This window comes from Anguilla rostrata, chromosome 16 (assembly GCF_018555375.3).
Source record: "Anguilla rostrata isolate EN2019 chromosome 16, ASM1855537v3, whole genome shotgun sequence".
Classification (NCBI taxonomy): Eukaryota; Metazoa; Chordata; class Actinopteri; order Anguilliformes; family Anguillidae; genus Anguilla; species Anguilla rostrata.
Window position 1 is genome coordinate 10,621,232 of NC_057948.1, and position 24,997 is coordinate 10,646,228.

The 24,997-nt window shown below is 47.5% G+C and overlaps 1 protein-coding gene across 1 annotated transcript in view; it reads right to left on the bottom strand.

The window, feature by feature from the left end:
- Positions 1-306: 306 nt before the first annotated feature.
- jph3b (junctophilin 3b) overlaps positions 307-24,997 on the bottom strand; it is a 36,543-nt gene continuing 11,852 nt past the window's right edge. The window contains exons 2-5 of the mRNA XM_064313004.1: positions 20,357-21,188; positions 12,659-12,783; positions 3,921-4,822; positions 307-1,574 (exon numbers count right to left, since the gene is read on the bottom strand). Coding sequence (XP_064169074.1) covers positions 1,494-1,574; positions 3,921-4,822; positions 12,659-12,783; positions 20,357-21,188 — 1,940 coding nt within the window. The 3' untranslated portion in view covers positions 307-1,493. The remainder of the gene's footprint in view (positions 1,575-3,920; positions 4,823-12,658; positions 12,784-20,356; positions 21,189-24,997) is intronic.

Sequence of the window (24,997 nt, forward strand, 5' to 3'; positions counted from 1 at the left end):
ATTGGAAGGCGGAGCTATGGGGGCTGTTATGGATGTGACTGGCGGGGGCGGGGACGAATCAAGCTGTGATTGACGGGGGGCGGAGCTGGAGGGGTTGTGATGGACATGTTGGAGAACGCTGTTCATGTGTGCGTTTGCATATGTTTGTGAGTGCGGCGTGTGTGTTAAGTGTGTCTGCGTGTGCAGAGTGTCTGTTTATGTGCTTGTGCACGTGTGGGTGCACGTGTGTTTGTGAGTGCGGCCTGTGTGTTCATGAGAGTGTGCGGAGCGTGTGTTTGTGGACATGTGTGGGTGCATGTGTGTTTGTGTGTGTGCTTGCGTGTGTGTGTCTGTGTTCATGCGCATGTGTGTTTTTGTGCATGTAGGTGTGTGAGTGTAGGTGTATGTTTCTGCGTGCTTTTGTGTGTGTGTGTGTGAGTGTGAGTGTCTGTTCTGAGCAAAATGTCTGTTTATGTGCTTATGCACATATGGATGCATGTTTCTATGTGTTTGTTTGTGTGTGTGTGTGTGCATGTGTGTGTGTTCATGTGCATGTGTGCATGTTCATGTGTGTGCGTGTGTGTGTGTGCGCGTGTGTGTAAGTGTTTCCTGGTGCGCGTGATCATTATGGTGAGAAAATATTTCTGGGTTTCCATGCTGACATGAATGCAGTGATGAAGCCCTTTCAGACAGCCTGTCTCTCCTCTGTTGCATACGGTTGAGAGTGAGTAGCCCTGTTTAAGAATCCCTTCTTTTCTCCAGACTCCACCAATCCCACAATCCCCCGGGGCTGTGGAAAGGGGGGAGGGGCCGGTTCCTGGGAGGGCGTGTCCAAGATGGGGAGGGTGGGGATCAGCATCCGCTTGACCATCTGTTCTCCGGAAGGAGTCACAGACGCGTCCTGCTGGGACTCCCCTCCTGGTGACGGCGAGTGGGCGTGGTCTCACCATGGGAACCACTTGACAGGCAGGGGGGGCGGAGCTTCACCCAGGGGCCACAAAACTACACGGTTTTAACAAGCCCGCACCAGATTTTAATCTCTTTTTTTTTTAACTTCCCAAGAAAATATATAAAGTAATAAACCCATCAACATCATCGACAGAGCAAAACAAGGCAAGTGAGCAATAAACAGTAATAAAAAAAAAAAAACAATAATTTGCAATTTATCATAAATATCTTTAGCCAATAAATAAATAAGTTAAATTATAAGTTAAAGTGGTCTTTAAAAGGAATGTGGAAATAAGTGGGTAATGGAGGGAGCTGGGGGGGCTTGGGGGGGGGGGGGAGGTCAGGAGCAGAATGGTGAAAATTGAGCCTTTGCCGCTCTGCTAATTTTGACCTCACACATCTCTTTAATGGAGTTTCTTATTCTGTGTCGACCGTATTATGTCTCTTTGCCAAAACGGGCTGAAGAGGGTTTGGGGAGGCGGGGGGGTGAATAGCCGTGATAGTTTTCATATTAATTCATAACAATAGTATAGATAAATAAGAAGAATTAATAGGCAATACATTGTTTAAATAAAAAAGTGAATAAACAAAATGGCCACTCCAATGTTGAGCAAAATCACCATGACAACCAGAATAGAGCTGGAACCCTGCGTGGGACATGAAGAGAGAGAGAAAGAGAGAGAGGGACAGAGAGAGAGAGAAAGAGAGAGAAAAAGAGAAAGAGAGGGAGAGAGAGAAGCATTAAAGCACACGTTCAGCCCACTCCCACACCCACTCCTACTCAGGCACCCACACACCTCCATTCACACACTCAGCCCCTCCAGCCCTCCCCTCCCCTCCCGTCCCCGCTCCCTCCTGTATGGAACAGTCTGTAACTGGCTCTCTGTGCTGAATGTGCAGTCCAAGGTTGGGCGCGCGCGCTCGCTGGGTTTGAGAGTGATATTGTCTCCTTCGTGCCAGAGCATGCACACTGAAGGCTCAGATACCTTGCAGTGATTCAGCGTGTGGTGGTTAGCGGTGAAAAAAAGCCAGAGACACATTAAAAGCTGAAATAAGGCTATTTACCTTCCTCAGAACTTGTTAACTACCTAGGTGTGATTGAAGAATATCATTTTTGATAATTCTACAATGTGTTACAATCCACTTTTCTATCTATCTATCTATCTATCTGTCTATCTGTCTATCTGTCTGTCTGTCTGTCTGTCTGTCTGTCGGTCTGTCTGTCATTTTAAACATCAAGCTCTTTATTAAATAAACAAATAAGTCCAGATAAGATCAGATTTTTTGCAGATGTGATGATCCATTGCTGTCGGTGTCCACAAAAATAAAGAAATCTGCATTCCAGCAGACAAGGCATCAGCAGTAATAAAACAAAATTAAAACACAGACTCAGACTCATGAAACTAAACGGCCATCAAAACCAAAGCGGAAAATATAGCAGTCTCTCTACCTCCGTCACTTTATTTCAACAGGGTCTGATAATCACCCGTATGTACACGTACCTCTGCCTGTGCGTACCTTTGCACGTGTTACCAGGATGATTTCATGCCACACACACACACACACACACACAGAAATAGAAACACACACAGAAACGCGTGCGCATGCATGTGTGTAATCGCATGTGTGCATTTGCATGTGTTCGCACAGTCAGGCTCGCCAGTGTGAATGAAAGTGTGTGTGATGCGTGCGCCTGTGTGTGTGTATGTGTGTGAGAGACAGCGTGTGGTTTCAGAGGAACCTGCCATACTGAAGTCTGCTGCATTGCTTTTCTCTTTGCAGCAAACATCAACCCTACCCCCCCCCCCCCCCCTCCCTCCCGGGCTTAGAGCCAGTCCGATTGGCTGCTGCTGGAGAGAGGCATAAGCTGTTCCCTGGCAACAGAGTGCAGGTTAGCCAATGGGGGGGCTGCTCTGTGGAAGGAGCCACTTTGCCAACGCGCTGTTACTAAGGTGCTGGGAGCACGGAGAGGCTGTGCGGCAAAGGGAACGGTGGGGCAGCCAGGCGGGGCACCCAGGGGTCAAGGGTCACCACACACCAACTCGCAGTGCACGGTACGGTCCTGAGCAATCTGTGCGACACTTAACACCGCACAGAAAACGCAGGCTTGCCTGTTAGGTCCCGCAGCTGTGAACAGTTCAGTGTTCAGGGCAGTCTGTGCAAGCGAAATACACAAGTACTGTGTGTTTATACTTTTTGACATACTTGGATGACATTGCAGTGAAAATATTTCAAATATAATGATGAAATGCCTAGGTTCGATAGTGAATATATGTCTGAGATGAGAATGTCCCTGCAGATATAAGAAGATAGCCGATCTAGCGTACCCTGTAAGTTGGTGTGATTATGTGTGCGACGTGCGTGGGTTGATTGGCTGTTCGTGGTAGCTGTGCGCTAGCTTGCGTGTGTACGCGAGTGTATCTGTGTACTCGTGTGTTGATTGTGGTGCGTGCGTGTGGGTTTCGGTGGGTGTGCGCACGATGTGTGTGTGCGTGTGTATAATTGTACATGTGTGTGTTTGTGCATAGTCTGTGTGTTTATGTGGGTGTGCATGAGGATGGTGTGTGTGAGTGTGTGTAATTGTGCATAATTTGTGTGTGTGTGTGTGTGTATGTGTGAGGATGCTGTGTGGGAGTGTGTGTGTGTTTGTGGGGGTGTGAGTGTGGGGACTGATGCACTGAACCTTCACTGCAGCTACGGAGTTCTGGAACACAGAGAGCACAGCGTTCTGCTTCTCGTTGCTTGTGATTCATACGTGCTGCATGTCCATACCCTCTACAGCCTGCACTACCAACAAAGCAGAGAGCCACTTCTGTCTATTCTGCACAAAACCCCACCCCCCATCCGCCTCACTGATTGCTTCTCCCTGTTTTAATTACCGGCCCTACAAAAACACACACACACACACACGCACACACACACATACACACACACACACACACACACACGTATACTCATACACACACACACACACACACACTCGGAGCCCTTACCGAGTTTGATTTGAGCTGGGTCATGTTCTCCTCGTCCTGTTCTAGTGCAATGGGCGGAGATTTCTGTGGGGGGGAGAGGGTGAGGTCCCGACAGAGAGGCCGCGCCTCCAGCTTCTGCAACGGGTCGGGCGGGAGGCCCGCGGGCCACGCCCCCTCCCTGCCCTCCCGGGCCCCGGGGGGCCCCGCCCCCTCCTTGCCCTCGCGGCCCTTGGCCGGCCGCAGTCTCTGCTGGGCGTGGGGGCGGGGCTCGGGGTGGGCGTGGCCGTAGTGTTTCTGAGAGGCGGAGTCCATGGGCAGCAGCGGCCGCATCTCCATCTCGTAGTTGCTGAGCTTCTCCTCGTCCTGCTCCAGCAGCCGGGAGCGGGCCAGGCCCTCGCTCAGCGCCCGCTGCGCCGTCCAGCCCGCCGCCGGGCAGTCCGCCCACCGCTCCCGCGGCTTGTGGTTGGACTGGGCGTGCCGGTGCCCGTTGGCGCGCCCCCCGCCCCGCCCCTCGTCCTGGGCCGAGGGGGTGACGGAGCGGCTGCTGCCCCGGCTGCCCCCGCCCCCCGGGTGCCGCTTGTCCTCGCTCCAGCTGTTGGCCCGCAGGTAGTCCCCGCCCCCTCCGCCGCCGCCGCCACCGCCGCCGCCCCGCCCCTCCATCAGCACCTGGATCTCGGCGGCGCCCCGCTCGTCGTCCACGGCGCTCTGCCGCAGGAAGCGGGCGTTCTTGGTGCGGTGGGAGGGCTTGGGCGGGCTGCAGGGCGGGGTGGAGGGGCGGCTGGGCACCGGGCTCAGGTCGGGCGTCAGGTCCGGGGGCGTGGTGCCCTTCATGTAGAGCTCGGGGCTGTCCGGCGTGCAGCTGGAGATCGCCTCGATGTCGTTCTCACTTGAGTTCTGATGCTTTGGCCTTTGGCACTCCACTCCTGACAGACAGCAGGAGAGGGAGAGTTAATATACAGCACTGATACATAGCATGAGAGAGATTACAGCACTGATACATAGCATGAGAGAGATTACAGCACTGATACATAGCATGAGAGAGATTACAGCACTGACACATAGCATGAGAGAGATTACAGCACTGACACATAGCATGAGAGAGATTACAGCACTGACACATAGCATGAGAGAGATTACAGCACTGACACATAGCATGAGAGAGATTACAGCACTGATACATAGCATGAGAGAGATTACAGCACTGATACATAGCATGAGAGAGATTACAGCACTGACACCTAGCATGAGAAAGATTACAGCACTGACACATAGCATGAGAGAGATTACAGCACTGACACCTAGCATGAGAAAGATTACAGCACTGATACATAGCATGAGAGAGATTACAGTACAGGCACATAGCATGAGAGAGATTACAGCACTGACACATAGCATGAGAGAGTTTACAGTACTGACATGTATCTTGAGAGAGATTACAGTACTGACACACAGCACGAGAGAGATTACAGTACTGACACACAGCATGAGAGTGATTACAGTACTGACACATAGCATGAGAGAGTTTACAGTACTGACATGTATTTTAAGAAAGATTACAGTACTGACACACAGCACAAGAGAGATTACAGTACTGACACGTATCATGAGAGAGATTACAGGATTGACACATAGTGTGAGAGAGAGTTACTATTCAGCACTGACACAAAACACGAGAAAGAGTTTCCAGTACTGACACATAGCACAAGTGAGATTACAGCACTGACACATGTCATGAGAGAAATTACAGTACTGACACATATCATGAGCGAGATTACAGCACTGACACATATCATGAGCGAGATTACAGCACTGACACATAGCATGAAAGCGATTACAGTACTGACACATAGCATGAGAGAGAGTTACTATTCAGCACTGCCACAAAGCATGAGAAAGAGTTTTTAGTACTGACACGGCATGGGAGAGAGAATACTGCACTGACACACAGCATGGGAGAGATTACAGCACTGAAAACATATAAAAAGGGACTACAGTAATGTGTCAGACGCTGTGTCCAGAACTACAGTTTAATTGATTATCTTGTTCTGTGGTAAAGGGCGTGCACAATGGCTTTGATATTCTTAGTCTCCATGTTCTCATTAAACTGACACAGTAACGCACAGTAATGCTGCATGTGACTAATATCATATTAGTAAATACTTCAGCTACTGCGCTGAAGAAAGTGTAATCGCTATGAAGACATACAACTGTTCCCATCACAATTAAAGCAGTAAATAAAATCAAAACAAAACTGTAATTAAACATATAAATCATTCAATTTATTCTTCCCAATAAACATGTGAGGAGAGTGTGTGAAGAGTCTGTACACTCTCCCTGATTCAGAGTCTTTACACTCCCTACCTGATTCACAGTCTGTACACTCCCTACCTGATTCAGAGTCTGTACACTCCCTGCCTGATTCAGAGACTGTACCTCTACCTGATTCGGTCTGTACCTCCTGCCTATTTGAGACTGTACACTCTACCTGATTCAGAGCTGTCGCATCTACCTGATCATCTACATCCTCCTGATCAGAGTCTGCACTCTGCCTGATTTAGAGACTGTACACTCCCTACCTGATTCAGAGCCTGTACACTCCCTGCCTGATTTAGAGACTGTACACTCCCTACCTGATTCAGAGCCTGTACGCATCCTACCTGATTTAGAGACACTGCAGTATTGGGACTGCCTGACACATGTGACACACTATCCCCTTTATTTGGGTCCATACAAAACAGCACCTATAAAAATACTTTCCAGACTGCTGCTGTTCTCTCATTGGTACACAGTATAGATCTAAGCAAAACCCATCTACTTGCACTCGCGCGCACACACACACACACACACACACACACACACACAATCAGAATCCCATTTTGAACTGAGTATAAGCTGTCAACCTGCTTTCTGTGGTGTAATCTACAGCCAATCTTGTAACATAATCTCTTCCCCTGGCTTCTGCCATGAATTATGACATCACTTTCTCCTGGTTCTGCTCCCATATTACCCTGTTTTATTGGAGGATAAGTGGGTCCGTGAGCCTATCAGCAGTCATAGGATGGTTCTGCTCCAATATCGTCCTCTTTCATTGGAGGATAAGTGGGTCTGTGAGCCTAGCAGCCATTGTAGGGTAGTTCTGTTCTTGTATTGTCCTCTTTCATTTGAGGACAAAAGGGTGTTTTAGTCAATCAGCAGTGATAGGATGAGGCTTTAAAAACAGTTTTGGGAAGGGGAAAGAGAACTTTGTGTTCTTATAGTGCTTTGTTGTTTTCTCATTCTCCCAGTAAATCACCATTTGCAATTAGCTTGTTACACAGTGTTTTTACAGGGGACATTTTCCATGGGGAATTAAAAAAGCTGGAAATTGTTTATTGATTAATAGATTAGTCATATATAAATATATGTATTGAATTGTTCACTGGGTCTGTTTGGTCCACCGGTCTTGATGATTATGGGGGATGCAGATTACGTCATGTACCGCCGGAAAAAATGGCTCATTTAACCGATGTGTCAATAAAACAGGTCAATATGGCCTCGATTTCTCCTGCGTGTGTGTCTGCGTGCACATGTACATGTGTTTGTATTTTCAAGTGCGAATGATTTTGTGTGTGTGTATAAATATGGATGTATTGTGTATATTTACAGTATGCGCATGTTTGTATGTGTGTGTATATGTACATGAGCATGTTTTGCAGATGTGTGTCCGTGTTATTGTGCCTGTGTGTACTGGGAGTGTGTACATGTGAGTATGTTTGAGTGTGTATGGGGTATGCATGCATATATGTATGTGTGTGTGTGTGTGTGGGGGGGGGGTATGTACAGTTAAATGCAAAAGTATTGGGACAGTGACACAATTTTTGTCATTTTGGTTCTGTACTCCAGCACATTTCATTATAAATAAAACAATAAATATGAGCTTAAAGTGCAGACTGTCAGCTTTACAGGTATGCAGGTATTGCATCCATATTGGGCGATCCATGTAGGAATTTCAGGAGTTTTTATACCTAGTCCCACATTTTATGGGAGCAAAAGTACAGGGACAACACTTTCCATGATGTAGGCGTAGATGTGTCAAAGTCTGCCATAGAGAGAAGACTACACCAGCGTAACATCAGAGGGTTCACCACAAGCTGCAAACCCCTGATAAATCTTAAGAACAGAACAGGTAAGAGTTTAAAAAAAGAATAGTGAAAAACTGTAGAGTTCTGGAACAAGGTCTTATGGACAGATGAAGTGAGTATTAACCCGTACCAAAGTAACGGAAAGAGAAAAGTGTGGAGGAAGAAAGGAACTGCTCATGATAAAAATCGCCCCCTCATCGGTGGAACATGGTGGAGGTAGTGTTATGGCTTGGGCGTGTATGGCTGCCACTGGAACCGGCTGACTTGACGTTACTGCTGAGGGCAGCAGGATGAATTCTGAAGTGTTCAGAAGCATCTTATCTGCTCAGATCCAACCAGATGCCTCAAAACTCACTGGATGGTGCTTCGCCTTGCAGCAGGGCAGTGACCTCTAACACACTTCTAAAGCAAAAGTTTTTCAGGACCCAAAAGTGGAATGTTACTGACAGGCTAAGCCAATCAACCGTCCTGAATTCAAATGAATATGTGTCTCACTTGCTGAAGACTAGACTGAAGGCAAAACACCCCGGAAATAAACAGGACCTGAAGATGGTTATAGTGCAGGCCTGCCAGAGCATCACCAGGGAAGATACCCAGCGCCTGATGTCTATAGATCTCAGACCTCAGGCACTGAATTATCTTCATCTGTCCCATTACAATTCCTCCAGTAAAATGTGGGACTACGTAGAAAAAGGGTTGTAATTCCCACGCAGACCACCCAAAATGGATGTAAGTACCCTGAAATTAGTCGGCACTTTTAATAGTCTGTACTTAAGTATTTATTGTTTTATTTGAAATCAAATCTGAGAGATTGCAGAGCCAAAACAAACCGTCACTGTCCCAATACTTTTGCATTTAACCGTGTGTGTGTGCGTACGTGTGTGTGTATGTGTGTGTGTGTGCGTACATGTATGTGTGCATGTGTGTGCATGTATGTGTGTGTGCGCGTGTGTGGAGGACACAGGAAGTGCAGTGAGGCGTGATATGTAACAGGAAGGCCTGGGGGTCCCTGCGGTGTGACATGCTAATCTGGGATTGCTAAACACTCGCTGGAAAGTATTATGAAACACTCCCTCGTCCCCTCCCTCCCCTTCCCTCTCCATCTCTCAGTCTTTCTCTTTTCCGCTCCCTTTCTCACTCTCTTTTCATCTTTCTTCCTCCCTCTCACAAATTCACATTCAGAGCGAGCTGCACTGGCATGACAATAGAAATAAGGGAAAGGGTGAAATACACGGCAGAGCAGAGTTTTGTGTGTGTGTGCTTGCGTGTGCGTTCATGTATTCATGTTTGTAAGTACATATGTATGTTGGTATGAGTTGTTGTATGTACAGTAAATGCATACAGTGAGCTCCATAATGTTTGGGATGAAGGCATATTTTTTTTCTTACTTTGGCTCTGTACACAATTCACATGCAGTTGAAGTGCACATTCTCAGCTTTTATTTACGGGTATTTTTATACATTTTGGTTTCACCGTGTAGAAATTACAGCATGTTTCATACACAGTCCACGGCATTATGATGTTTAGGACATATTGATGTTATGTAAATGAAAGATTCATGTTCAGTACTTTGTGATATATCCTTTTCTTGGAATGGCTGCTTGAAGTCTGTGACCCATATTCATCACCAGGTGCTGAGTATGTTCTCTGGTGATGTTCCGCCTGGCCTGCACTGCAGCCATCTTTAGCTCCTGCTTGTTTTGGGGGCTTGTTGCCTTCAGTTTTCACTTAACCATATGAAACACAAATTCATTTGAATTCAGATCAGGTGAATGACTTGGGAAGCACGGTGGAGCAGTGGGTTTCAATCTTGGTCTGGGCCTTTCTGTGGTGAGTTTGCATGTTCTCCGCATGTACCTATTCCTGCCTCTCGCCCAATGCATGCTGGAATAGGCTCCAGCCCCCCTCCGTGTCCCTGACCAGCAGGTATAGATAATGGATGAATGACTTGGCCAGTCAAGAATTTTCCAGTTTTTAGCTTTGAAAAACTCCTTTGTTGCTTTAGCAAAATGCTTGGCATCATTGTATTGCTGTAGGATGAAGTGGCATCCAATGAATTTGGAGGCATTTGGTTGTGCTGATAAGATGCTTCTGTACACTTCAGAATTCATTCATCAATATTAACAATTGAGCCAGTACCTGGTGCAGCCACATATGGCCAAACCATAACACCCCCCACCACCATGTTTCACAGATTATGGGTGGTGCGTTGGTTCTTGGGCAGTTCCTTTTGCCCTCCACACTTTGCTCTTGCCAAAAATCTGATACAAGTGTGTCTTGGTCTCATCTGTCCACAAGGCCCTTTTTCCAGAACTCTGGAGGCTCTCTGAGTTGCTTCTTAGCAAACTATAACTTGGCCATTCTGTTTTTGTGGCAAGCAAGCTAGCAAACAATTGATTTTAGAAAGCCTAAGGTTTGGCCTAAAAATGTTGGACTTTTTTCTCATCCTCATAATGGTTTCCTTTACTTTCATTGGCACAACTCTGGTCCTCATGTTGACAAATGCCATTCAGCGACTCCAAAGGCAATCAAAAGACTAGAATCAAAACTAGATACTGATAACTCTGTTATGCCTGCACTAAGGAAGCAATTGAACACATCTGACTAATCAGGAACCCCTCTGACACCGTTTGTTCCTAACATTATGCCTGACATGGGGGGGACTATGTATAAAAAGTGAATGGTAATGGTAAAACCAAAATGTATAGAAGTACCCTTAGATAAATGTTGAGAATCTGCACTTTAACCACATGTGACTTGTTTCATTACAAATCTAAAATTGTGGAGTACAGAGCCAAATCAAGAAAAATATACATGTCTGTGTCCCGAACATTATGGAGCTCACTGTATGTATGTTGGTGTGTTTGTGTGTTCTTGTTTGTAAGGACATATGTATGTGGGTGTGTATTCTTGTGCGTGAGTACATATGTATGTGGGTGTGTGTGTGCTTGTGTGTTCTTGTGTGTAATTACACATGTATGTGGGTGTGTGTTTTTGTGTTCTTGTGTGAAAGTACATATGTATGTGGGTGTGTGTTTGTGTGTTCTCATTTGTAAGTACATATGCATGTGGGTGTGTGTGTTCTCATTTGTTAGTACATATGCATGGGGGTGTGTGTGTTCTTGTATGTAAGTACATATGTATGTGGGTGTGTGTGTGTTTGTGTGTTCTTGTGTGTAAGTACATATATATGTGGGTGTGTGTTTTTGTGTTCTTGTGTGAAGGTACATATGTATGTGGGTGTGTGTTTGTGTGTTCTCATTTGTAAGTACATATGCATGTGGGTGTGTGTGTTCTTGTATGTAAGTACATATGCATGTGGGTGTAGGGGAATTGTAGGTTCTGCTGTCTCAGTTGTAAAGGTCATATCTGGCCTCCCTCCAGCTTTCTCTCGCTGCTTCCATCACTCAACCAAAACGCAAAGCATTCTGGGTAACATATCCGACTAAAACTGCCCCCTTGCCCTTCTCTTCCTGTTTATTCGCTACATGTTAAATTCATAAGCCGGGAGCAGGTGAAAATATTCACTGGGCAGGAAAATATTGGCTGTTTGCATTTTGGCTCAAGAACTGCTTATGTGAATGATCAGGCGTTAAATGGACCGATGCCTGAAACAAGCTCATTTGAACACATCTCCCCTAATTAACGTCATGCTGTCAACAAATGCTGATTACACATAATGACACAACTGTCAGCTTGACTCAGGCACAACATTGCAGGAGCTGCGTCTGACAGTGTGTGGGCTATGCGGGCAGGGGCAGCCAGTACACGTGGGACAAATATCAGATGGCCTTCTTCCTGCATCTTTCAACAGGAAGTGATGTCGTTAATGAGTCTGAGCTACAGGAAGAGAACTGAAGCGGAGGAGACTATGGGGTGATAGTGAAGGGAGTTTACATTACGCCTACATTACAACACAGCCATTTTGGGGACACTTATACAGAGAGAACATAAAAAAGCCAAGTTCATCACTGCATTGTGAAAGATTAATAAAAGCAGCAGTAACACCAAAACAAGTTAACGCTTACAGGGAGTAACAGAGTGAACAGAGAGTGTGAGAATCAACTATACTGTTAGCATCCTGAGAACTATATTCAGCTATACAGGCGAGGAGGAAAAACCCTACAGTTTCCATAGTGACCGCCAGGGCAGAAACACCTCGGTTACTTAACCCTTCCAGTGCCACTGTGTATGGTATACATGGCACCCAGTCTGTCTGCTGGATACTGGGTACGAGCCGGACTGGACTCCAAAACATCTCTGGCAGAACATCAGACTGACTGGAGTGTTCCAACAGGCTGAACTGTGTACAAAGCCAGTACTGCAGTGTGTGTGTGTGTGTGTGTGTGTGTGAGTGCGTGTAAGATTGTGGAGGAGAGGTAAGAACCTTTAGCCTCCTGCTCCTCCTAGAGACAATTTGGCCAGGCCCCAGCAGATTCGGTCTGAGTCCCTCTGATCTCCTCTCACCTCCCCTTCCTCTGTTCCCTCCCCTCTCCCCTGTCCTCCCTTCCTCCATTCTCCCCTCTCCCACCTCCTCTGTTTGTATGTGTGCATCTGTGCCTGCGTGCATTAGAGAGAGAGAGAGAGGGAGACCGGTGCTGCTGGGTGCGCTAGTTGCCATGACGGCGGAGCACTGACCGTTTCCGCGGTGATGGAAGGAGGGGGAGAATTCTTTGGCAGTGACCCTGGCCAGCCGACACTCCTCCTGCGCCTTCTGAGCCGCGCCCATGGCTGCCTCCGCCTTCCCCCGAGCGTGGGCCGTCCTGCCGGGGAGAGGAGAGGGCTGGTACTGAGCACAGCAGCACATATACACACACGCACACATACACACACACATACACACACACACACACACACACACACACACACACACACACACACACACACACACACACACACACACACACACACACACACACACATACGCACACACACACACACATACACACACATACACACACACATGACACACAAACGCATGCACCACATGCCCCGACCCCACACCTGCACCGCAGCGCCTCACGCCTCCCACACGGCACACCCACAGGACATGTACGCACACAGCAGCACATGACACACACGCACACACACAACACACATGCACACATCATCACACACACAACACACACGCTACACCACCACACACCACACACACACACACACATGCATACATGCATGCACATGCACGCACACACAGTCACTATCTATTCTCATACACTTACATAGACACACATGAACACACATGTAAACGTACACATGCAGTGGGCTCCATAATGTTTGGAACAAAGCACTTTTTGTACCCCGCAATTTTAGATTTGTAATCAAACAATTCACATGTGATCAAAGTGCATGTTCTCAGCTTTCTCGTTAAAGGCGATTATTTATACATTTAGGTTTCACCATGTAGAAATAACAGCACTTTTAATAAGCCCCGCACCCCATTTTAGGGCATCATAATGTTTGGGACAAACGGTTAATCAGGTGTTTCTGATTAGTCAGGTATAAGAGATCTTTCAGTATCTAGTCTTCATTCTGAGCTTTTGATTGCCATTGGAATCTGTTATTGCCGTTAATCAGCCTGAGTTGAGCTCATGAAGATCAAGGACGCCATTATGAGGCAGAGAAATAATAAAAAAACTGTCAGAGACATAGGCCACACCTTCGGCTTACCAAAATAAGAAAGAGAGCACTGGTGAGCTGGGTCAGGTTCAAGCAAATGTCTCTAATCTCACTGGGTGGCACTTTATCCTACAGCAAGACAATTATCCCAAACATACAATACTGCTAAAGCCACAAAGGAGTTTTTCAAAGTGGAAAAACTGGGAAATATTTACTGGCCAAGTCATTCACTCAGTCTAAATCCAAATAAACTTGCGTTTCATATACTGAAGAGAAAACCTAAGGCAACAAGCCCCTGAAACAAGCAGAAGCAGAAGATAGCTGCTGTACAAACCTGGTATTGTGGCACTATGTAAAATGCATAAAAAGTCCTGTCATTTCTACTTTGGAAAACCAAAGTCTATTAAAGAAATACCCTTAAATAAAAGCTGAGAATGTGCACTTTAACCATGTGTGTATTAATTGATTACAAATCTAAAACTGCAGAATACAGAGCTAAATCAAGAAAAAGACGTCTTCTTTTTCTCAAACCTCATATCGCTCCCTGTAATGCATTTATTAAACCAAAAATCACATGTACTTGGGAATGATGAAATGACAAATCTTGCAGATAAATTAGCTGCCAGAGAGAGAGATGCAGTCATAGACGGTTGGGGGTTCTGGATCCAGAGAGAATGGGTGTGTTGGAAAACATGGGAGCTACAGTTTACCCCCCCCCCCTCCCCCGAGGCGTCTCATCCTGTAGTGGGCCAATTGCAGATAACCCTGCTTGTCGACCACCTAGTCCGGTAAAAATCACTTCTTAATCAGAACCTCTGTGTTACATCCAACCCAGTCAAATTATCTCCCTTTGATCTGCAGTACCATTGTGTGATATCTTCTACCCCATATTTCAGTCCAATTCCCACACTTGTTTTTTACTCCCCTTCCTCCTGTGATGTGTATTCATTTAAGGCAATGACCATTTGACCCTTAGTTTCTTTTGAGGGACAGGGTATAGGTATTGACATTCTCTTTCATTTGTTGTTTTTTTTTTGTTTATCTGTACTTGGGTAACAGACCCACTAGTTACTTTACTATATTAAACAATATTTTAAAATGAAGACGTGCCTGCATTTATTTTTCTACTTACAAAAGTATGGCATAATAAATTGAACTCTTCAAAATTCCACAGGGTGCAGTCCTGCAGACGGCTCAGATGATGTTCTGCCATGAGCTCTTTGAAGGCTTTTAAGTACAGAGACAGAGACCTTCTGCACGTGCCCGGTAGCCTACACTTGTCTCTTGTACTTAAGCGCATGAAATCTCACTCCCCCATCACTAGTCGGTTGTAACTGTGCAGACTTGGGTGATGAAAGCTAATGGTAATGTAATATGGGACCTGTTAAAGATCTTTGTTTCAAGACAGTCAGTTTGAAGGAAACGTATTTGACGCGATGACGATGAGGCAGTGCACCGATCTTTGCTCTGATTGGCCCTCCCGTACGACATGACCAATCAGACCAGAGCTTTCTCATTCCCCTGATTGCCGGCACCTTTTTTATCATTATGGGTAAAATTAGGCAGTTTCTCTTGTTTATTTGTACGATTGAAATAAACGCGCTAGCTTGCAAAACAGCCAGCTGGAATGTTCACCCACTTTAGCAGCGCTAGCAGCCTTTTGGGTGGCGAGCTGCGTCCCACGAGCAAACGAGAGAGAAATCCCTGCAGTCTGTGACTCACGCAAAACCGAGCAGTGGAAAAAAAACATTTCGTCCGGATGCCCCGACGTAGTGAAGATAAATCCGATCGCTAAACTTAGATACCCGAACGGCCGAACGTACTGACCAATCGGGGGGGCTGACTGATCGCTGGAATATCAAAAACCGTTATTACCATTATCCTGTCCTAAATATAGACACGCCCGGGAGATACGTTCTAGTTATCATAATCTTCGACAAAGCCTCTGGAACAGTGTGCTCAGACTCTCGGTTTTTCTGCAGAAGCCTGAAGATTCCTAGTGACGGCCTGTGGGAGCCATGTTGCTGCGGAGTCCCTGTTTCTCAGGGTTGCGAGCTGAACAGAGCTGGCCACAGGACTCAATACGACACAGCGTCCATACAGCGGGCCCCAGTGATTAATTAGGACCAGCCAGCCAGCAGGCCCAGTTATAAATACGATATTATGCGTCAGTGGTGGAGGGTTTGAGGAGCAGGTGACCGGCAGTAAAGAAAAGGGTTCGTGAAGCCTGTTAGCGACCGTTAGCGCTGCCAGTCTCTCTGAGTAGCTTGAATGAGCTTTTTTTCTCTCCATAGCAGCACAAAGACTGGTTCCGAGTGTGAGTCACTGTCAGCATATGGTAGCTCTGCCTAATTTTGGTTTTGTGACAGCTGACTCTCCAGTCACTAGTGTTTGGTGGTGAGTGTGGGGTTAATTCAGTGTCAGGTCCTGGCAGAAGGCATCAGTGTGTGTGTGTGATGCATCTTCTGTCTCTCTCTCAGAGCTGGCTGCTCTGGCATAAAGACCGTATGCCGTTTCAGGCCACAAAGTTTATATATATAATGTGGTGAGTCTCTGAGTGCGTCTGAGTCTCTATTTGAGTACGTCTGTGTGCGTGTGATTCTCTGTGTGAACCTCTGAGTCTGTGTGTGTGTGTGTGTGTGTGAGAGAGAGCTCCTGTATTTTTCTAATTGACGCTTTGTTTCTTTTTCCTGAGGCTCTCACAGCAGTGTCCCCCCCCCCCCGACCCATCCACCTCCACCACCTCCCAGGACTGAGCCCAGCTCGCACTGCCTGATAAATAATTCACTCTGACAATCAATGCAGTGCGTGCGTACGTGCGTGTGTGTGTGCCCGTTTGTGTTTCCTTACGTGTGTGTGCGCATGCGTGTTTATGCATGCGTGTGTATGTGTGTTTGTGTGTCCTTACGTGTGCGTGCGCATGTGTGTGTTTATGCATGCATGTGTATGTGTGTTTGTTATCATTCTGGTGTGTCTGAGAGTTCCTATGCGTATGTGCATGTAAGAAGGTTTGTTGGTTTCTATTCCTTTGTTTTCACTAAAGTTTCTCATGAATCTCTGACACCTGTTTTCTCTTTATTTTATTATAATAATAAAAAAAATATTTGGCTGTCCTGTCCTTGTTTCTCTGGGGTTGTTATATATGAAGTGGGGGGGTGTACCTGTACTTGCTCTTGGTTTATTTGGCTGTCCTGTCCTTGTTTCTCTGAGGTTGTTATATATGAAGTGGGGGGGTGTACCTGTATTTGCTCTTGGTTTATTTGGCTGTCCTGTCCTCGTTTCTCTGAGGTTGTTATATATGAAGTGGGGGGGTGTACCTGTATTTGCTCTTGGTTTTTGGCTGTCCTTCCTCGTTTCTCTGAGTTGTTATATAGAAGTGGGGTGTGTACCTGTATTTGCTCTTGGTTTATTTGGCTGTCCTTCTCGTTTCTTGAGTGTTATATATGAAGTGGGGGTGTACCTGTATTTGCTCTTGGTTTATTTGGCTGTCCTGTCCTCGTTTCTCTGAGGTTGTTATGTATGAAGTGGGGGGGTGTACCTGTATTTGCTCTTGGTCCCTCAGGTGAGAGGTCTACAGGTACATTACCACAGGGGTCCTGACGTTAACACTCAAAACACTCCTTACTCCTCCTTCACTCCAGCTAATGGAGGACCAGACGCCGGCGTGCGTAGTCATTCCTCCATCTCTCTTTCTGTGTCTCTCCCACCCCTCTCTCACCCTCTCTTCCTGTCTCCCTCCCTCCCTCCCTGGCGCAGAGTAGCATGTGGAGGGTTATTGATTTTCTCTCTCTGTCTCTGGTCCCTCCAGGCTCTCCTCGCCCCGGCAGCTGCTTCCGCGGCTGACAGACAGAGCGGGGCGTCTGAGCGGGTCGGCGTGAATCCGTGAGTCAGTGCGAGCCAGCGCGCGTTCGCATGAACGGGTGTGATTCAGTGTGCGTTTGTGTGAATCGGTGTGATTCAGTGTGAGTCAGTGTGTCAGTACGTATCAGGTTGAGTCAGTATGAGTCAGTGTAAGTCACGGTCAATGACTGTGAATCAGTGTGAGTCATGGTCAATGACTGTGAGTCAATGTGAGTCACAGTCAATGACTGTGAGTCAGTGTGAGTCAGTGTGAATCAGTGTGAGACAGTATAAGTCATAGTTAATGAGTGTGAGTCAGTGTGTATCATTGGGAGTCAGTGTGAATCAGTGTGAGTCACGGTCAATGACTGTGAGTCATTGTGAGTCAGTGTGAATCAGTGTGAGTCACGGTCAATGACTGTGAGTCAGTGTGTATCATTGGGAGTCAGTGTGAGGCAGTATGAGTCATAGTTAATGAGTGTGAGTCAGTGTGTATCATTGGGAGTCAGTGCGAGGCAGTATGAGTCATAGTTAATGAGTGTGAGTCAGTGTGTATCATTGGGAGTCAGTGTGAGGCAGTATGAGTCATAGTTAATGAGTGTGAGTCAGTGTGTATCATTGGGAGTCAGTGTGAGGCAGTGTCAGTCATGCTTAATGACTGTGAGTCAGTGTGAGTCAATGTAGGCCAGTATGGTTTACACTGTGATACTGAATTCTGTGTGAAAGACTTGGACACCACTCACCCTGACACTACAGTGACCTCTGACCCCAGCTTACCACAATGGATTTCATAATGCCATTTAACATTTAATGCTATTTAGCTATTTAACACAACACACATTTATATACACACACACACACACAGTGCTGCTGTGATTAGTACAGTATGTATTGTGTTAGCTCAGGGTGTATTGATTTTATCTATAACATGTCGCACTCTGAGCATTAGGGGACATTAGCCAGTATATGCAACCTCACACATTTGTGTAAAGGGTGTGGGTAGTGTGTGGGTTGTGTAAATATTATGCACATAGTGTGCGTATTGTGTGTGAGTGTAATGTGTGTATTTGCTTCTTCATAGTGCGGGAAAGAGAATGTGTGTACAAGTGTGTATGTAGAGTGTGGGGAGAGTAGGTGCGTGCGTCTGTAAAGTGTGTGTGTATGTGTGTGTGTGTGTGTGTGTGTGCACGCTCCTGGCCTCTTAACGACGACCTCCAGCAGCTTAACAGGCTTATGGTTCTAAGGTCTGTTCCCCCTCCCACCCCTTCCCCCTCTCTCACTTCCTCTCTCCTTTCCTCTTTTAATTTCTCTCTCTCTCTCTCTCTCTCTCTCTCTCAGAGACATAGAGTCATTCCCATCTCCCTGCTGTGGAAGTTGAAACGAGAGCAGGTCCTTCTGGCTCTCTTCGTGGCCACATCCTGCTTTATAAACCTGTCATTTTGTGGAGCCGCTGATTTCAGATGGCTGCTGGCTGGGGCCCTCTGGGTCCCCCCTGAACCCCCCCCCCCCTTGCGCTGGCCCTGCCCTTCTGACCCTGACATGGCCCATGTGCCCCCCCTGCTGTAAGCCTTGTGGGACCAGCTGCATGGGGTGTAGTGACTTTAATGGATTTTAATCTGGGGAACGAATAAAGCATACATACGCATGCAGGCTATAAACACACACACACACACCCACATGCGCACACACACACATCCATACTTGCTCATTCACAAGCATGCGCACTATACACACAAACCCACACTTACTCATTCACACACACACACACACACACACACACATGCACATGCTCAAGTTTCACAGGTTAGTTTCACACTTTCTCAAGTATTTTGGTGTGTGTGTGTGAGAGACAGAGAGAATATGTGTGTATGTGTGTGTGTGAGAGAGAGAATGTGTGTGTGTGTGAGTGAGAGAATAAATGTGAGTGTGTGTGTGTGAGAGAGAGTATGTGTGTGTGTGTGTTTGTGTGTGTGAGAGAGAGAGTATGTGTGTGTGTGTGTGTGAGAGAGAGTAAATGTGTGTGTGTGAGAGAGAGAGTAAATGTGTGTGCGTGTGTGTGTGTGTGTGTGAGAGAGAGAGAGAGTATATGTGTGTGCGTGCAAGTGTGTCTGTCTCCTGCTCTGCTCAGCAATGTATCTGGCTTTTGCTTGGGCTTGCAGCCAACACTGTGTTGGCATAATGCGGAAATCTCTCTCTCCCTCTCTCTCCCTCTCCCTCTCTCTCTCTCTCTCTCTCTTTCTCTCTCTGTCTCTCCAGAATACTCCACAGGGCTACCACCATGACCCAGTACTCAGTACAGGAACACACCAGGACCGAAACCCGACATTGGTACCTTACTAGGACAAACCAGATGAGCAGCCACTCCCACCACTGACAGCCACAACCTTAAATCACTGAAGAAATTCAGCAACTACAGAATGCATGCTGTTATCAAAATGTATGTCAGCAGGTATTAATGCCCGTACGCAATCTGCACACCCACTCACACACACACACGGATGCACACACACACACACGGATGCACACTCACACACACATACACACACACTCACACACAGACACACACGCCGACACATGCGCACACACGTGCTGACGCGTGTGCTGACGCAGGTTTGTGCCCGGGGCTGAGCAAGACTGGCGTCAGTTCAATTTCAGTTCAGTCGATCCAGGCCGCGATCCAGGCCGCCTCCGACATCGAAATAACGAATTCGCAAAACTATTAAATTTTAGCGGGACTCTTTAGCGAAGTCACCGTTTGTTATTTCGCTGAGCAAGACGGCTCACGAATGGAATTTTGATTCACTTCCTGAACCGACTCAATTGAAGCGAAAGCCGGGCCCCTCCTCCCCCCCACCCCGGCGGGTGGGCGGGGCTTACCTGGACAGGGCGATCTCGGCCTTCTGCTTGGCGATGTCGGCGGCCTTCCCGGCGGCGTCCACGGCGCGGTCCACCTTCTCGCGGATCTTGCTGGCGCGCAGCGGGATGAGGTTCTTGCGCTTGCCGCTCACCAGCGCGTTCTGCTTGTACTTGCCCTCCTCCTTGGTGCCGTCGGGGAAGGTGGTGCAGCCGTAGCCGTGGCGGCGGTTGGCCAGCCACTCGCCCTCGTAGCGGAGGCCGTCGGAGCGCCGGCTGACGCCGCAGCCCGAGCGCTTGTCGTTCTTCCACTCGCCGGCGTACGCCTCGGTGGTGGTGGCGTCCAGGTCGTCCTCGGCGACGGAGAGCTCGGCCTCGCCCTCGCCCAGGCTGACGGTGGAGTTGACGTCGGACGCGGCGGAGCTGACGGTGCTCATGCCCGCCTCGCTGCGGAAGGAGCTCTGCTTGCTCCGCTGGCTGGCCAGCGAGCTCTTGGACTCGGACTTGCGCAGCTTGAGGCTGCTGAGGATGGAGCGGCGGAAGAGGCCCTTCTTCTTCCCGCGCGCCAGCTCCGACTCGCCGTGCGCCGTCAGGACGAAGCCGCCCCGCGACACGGCCGGGCTGCCCGCCGCCCCGCCCCCGCCGCCGCCCCCGCCCCCGCCGCCGCCGGCCCCGCCCCCGCCCGCCACGCCCGGCCCGTCCGGGTGGAGCGCCGTGCCGTTGCTGTGCTCGGAGCGCAGCGAGTTTATGGACGTGCGCAGCGGCGAGCGGATGACGGCCGCCATGCCGTACGGCACGCTCTGCCGCACCCCGTAGCCGTGCCGCATCCCGCCCACCCACTGGCCCTGGTACGTCCCTGCAGGGCGAGAGAGAGAGAGAGAGGGGTGGTGAGTCATTACATTACATTACAGGCATTTGGCAGATGCTCTTATCCAGAGCGACGTCCAACAAAGTGTATTACCATAACCAGAGACATGTCATCATCTTACCCACACATACATGCATATATAGACCTGGGTCAAATACGTATTTGTTTTGGATTCAAATACTTTTCTATGCTTTACTGACTGGGTGTGTGTCAAAATCAACAGTTTGATGCATTAAAAAGCAAGAATGCACTGGTGAGCTCAGCAATAGCAAACAACCTGGTAGACCACAGAAGACTGTTAGTGGTTAACCAAAGAATGCTTCCAACTGTGAAGAAAAACCCCTTTTCAACTGTCAATAAGATGAAGAACACTCTCCCGGATGTAGGCATAGATGTGTCAAAGACTACTATAAAGAGAAGAGTACACCAGCATGACCTCAGAAGGTTCACCACAAGATGCAAACCACTGGTAATCCTAAAGAACAGCTAGTTTAGAGTTTGCTAAAAGGTACTGTACGTTAAAAACACATGTTCTGGAACAAACAAGATGAGCATTGACCCATACCAAAGTTATGGAAAGAGAAAAAGAGTGGAGAAAGAAAGGAACTACTGATGATTCAAACCACTGCCCCTCATCAGTGAAACCTGGTGGAGGTAGCGGTATGGCTTGGTCATATATGGCCGCCACTGGAACTGGCTCAGTTGTCTTCATTGATCATGTGACTGCTGAGCACAGCAGCAGGATGGATTCTGAAGCGTACAGAAGCATTCTATCTGCTCAGAACCAGCCATAATGCCTCAGAACTCTGGACGAGCTTCATCCTGCAGCAGGACGATGAGCCCAAATATACCGCTATAGCAGGTATGGGTACACTCTTCAGGTATTATTCTAAAATGACACCTTTGAACTTAACAAAATGTATTAAGAGGTCCAATTTTTTCTGTCCATGTAACATGTTCCAACGCCAAGGTGGATAATGATTAAAAGCTCTCTTACCAAGTTCAGACCTAACTCAAGGTTGATTGTCTTGTTTTTATTTCAGTTGTCGAAACTACGGATTTATGTTTCCTGGCATGTAAAAAAACACAAGCTAGAAAAAAATGGCTAAAGTATATATTTTTTGCTCCTTTTCCTTAAAATATAAATTTCAGCCTAAAGGGAAATGTGATATTAAGGGTTTGATATGTATGTGTATTTTGAGACAGAGAGAGAGAGACAGAGAGAGAGGGAGAGCGCAAGTGAGAGAGAGAGGGGGGAAATCTCTGTGTAGTGTGAGAGGAGCTGTCTAGTGTCTCTGACTCTCTAACAGAGAAGCTGAAGGTGCGAATTCCTCAGTGACAGAACAGGAACAGCGGGTAACGGCGGCTCGCTCCACGCCACACAAATTATTTTCGTCATTTAATTCATTTTCCAGAAGACAGCCGTAACCCGTGGCAACCTACGAGGCCCGTAGTTTTGCCTGTTGTAATATCCGCAGCCTTTTTTATTTATTTATTTATTTATTTATTTATTTTTAACACCGCGTGTGTTTTTGGCGAGAGTAAACAAACAACAAAAAAAAAACGAGAGACGCCCAAATGATCTATTACGGATTTCACCAGAGCCGCGGAAACAAAATGGCTCCCCCGTGGGTACCGTAACAGTTCAGGCCCGCGCGCCATATGGACGTGGGCTCAAATCCCAGAGGAGAACATTGCAAACCTGGAACCCTTAGCAACATATACCTTAATTAGAAAGAAGGCATTTAGAACCCAGCTGCCTAAATATATTGCACAATGAGTTAGACCTTGACCTGGAACATAATATCTGTAATACATGAAATATCTCAAAATCAATGTGGAATATTTTACACGTGTAATTATTTGTAAAATAATCATGTTACTTATAGGGGGTCATGCGAGACTGCCACACAGCACATTAATAAGGCCACTGTGGGAGTGTGTTGTGTAACAGTGATGTAAAAGGAAGCTGTTCACACTTGGGCTTAAGTGTCCCTTTCAAAGAGATTGATGCTTGAGATTTTCATCAAAAAGAACAGCCTTGCTTCTGCATTAACAAAAGGACTCTGTCCTCTCTGCCTCTCTCTCTCTCTCTCTCTCACTCTCTCTGCCTCTCTCTCTCTCTCTCTCTCTCTCTCACTCTCTCTCTCTCACACACAAGCAGGACCTCTCCAGGGTGCTGATGTGCAGGCCGAACTCACAGTCTGTCCTTCTCTAATACAGCCGTCCTTTCTGTTTGCTCCTGTTTGTCCTCCTCTTTCGTTCTCCGCCCTGTCCCACCTCTCTTACACTGTCTACACATCTCTGCCAGCACTGGCCTTCTGGCCTGTAGACCGCTTACCATACACACTCACTCATACGCTCACGCACGCACATTCACACTCACATTTCACAAAATTTCACACGCAAAGACAAACAAGCCAACTCGCGTTCAGCCACATGCATTAGCATGTGCACACATGCCACATATACACACTGATGTAAAAATTCATGCTCTCTTTCTCACACACACCCACACACCCACATACCCTGCCCTATGTGGATCCATTGATCTCTCCAAGCTGTATGACAGAGTAATGCTTGGGGGGGTTGAGATGATCGATAAAGCAAAAGCAGAACAGGCCTATGCAATTACCCCCACCCCCCAACACACACACACACACACACACACACACTGCTGCTGCCAACACGTGCTGACGAACATTTCCTGTCCTGCTCGCGCATGTGTGTCTGTACTGTGTGTGTATTCATGTGTGTCTGCGTCTGTGTGACTATATCCGCACTGTATGTATATGTGTGTGTGTGTGTGTATGAGAATGAGTGTGTATATAAGAATATATGGCAGTATGCTAGCATTTGCATGCAAGTTTATGCATTTGTGTGTGTGAAACAGATCCTTCCGTACAGCAGTGTGTGGCTCATGCTGGTGGGGACCCTGTCTCACATTCTCGTCCCCGATTCTGTTGCCGCCGGTGACAAGGAAAACACCAACCCCGCCTTCTCCCCGAAACGCTGACAGCTCCTGCTGTGTCATGGACCGCTGGCTCCATTCTCCGACTGTCACTCATCCAGCAGCGACGTTTCACACGGCAGCCGGCTCCAAGTGAGGTAAAACTCACTCCTAATCTGCAGGGATTAGGCGAGGATATTCCCACACTGAGGTAAGACTCACTCCTAATCTGCAGGGATTAGGGGGGAATATTCCCACACTGAGGTAAAACTCACTCCTAATCTGCAGGGATTAGGCGAGGATATTCCCACACTGAGGTAAAACTCACTCCTAATCTGCAGGGATTAGGGGGGAATATTCCCACACTGAGGTAAAACTCACTCCTAATCTGCAGGGATTAGGGGGGAATATCCCCACACTGAGGTAAAACTCACTCCTAATCTGCAGGGATTAGGGGGGAATATCCCCACACGGAGGAGGGAAATTATATCACTGCATGTCCACCAGAGGGAGAGGTGGCGTTTCACCTGTGCTGCACGTTGGTGTAAAATATATACATGTGTGTGTATATGTGTCAGAGGGCATGTGGGTGCAAATGTATGTATGTGTGTTAGTTTCAATGTGTGTATGTGTGTGCACGCGCGCGCGCGTGTGTGTGTGTGTGTTAACCAGCGTCCTGTCTGCTTTTCCTGATACTCCAGGAGGCTCCAGGAAGGAAGTGAGACATGATGTCATTTCCTCAGCTGCTTAAATGGCAAAGACATTATCCTCTTCCTGGAGCTCCACTGTCATAATAGCTCCATCAGGTAATCCCTCTCTGTCTGTGTGTACTACGAGCGCAGGAGCT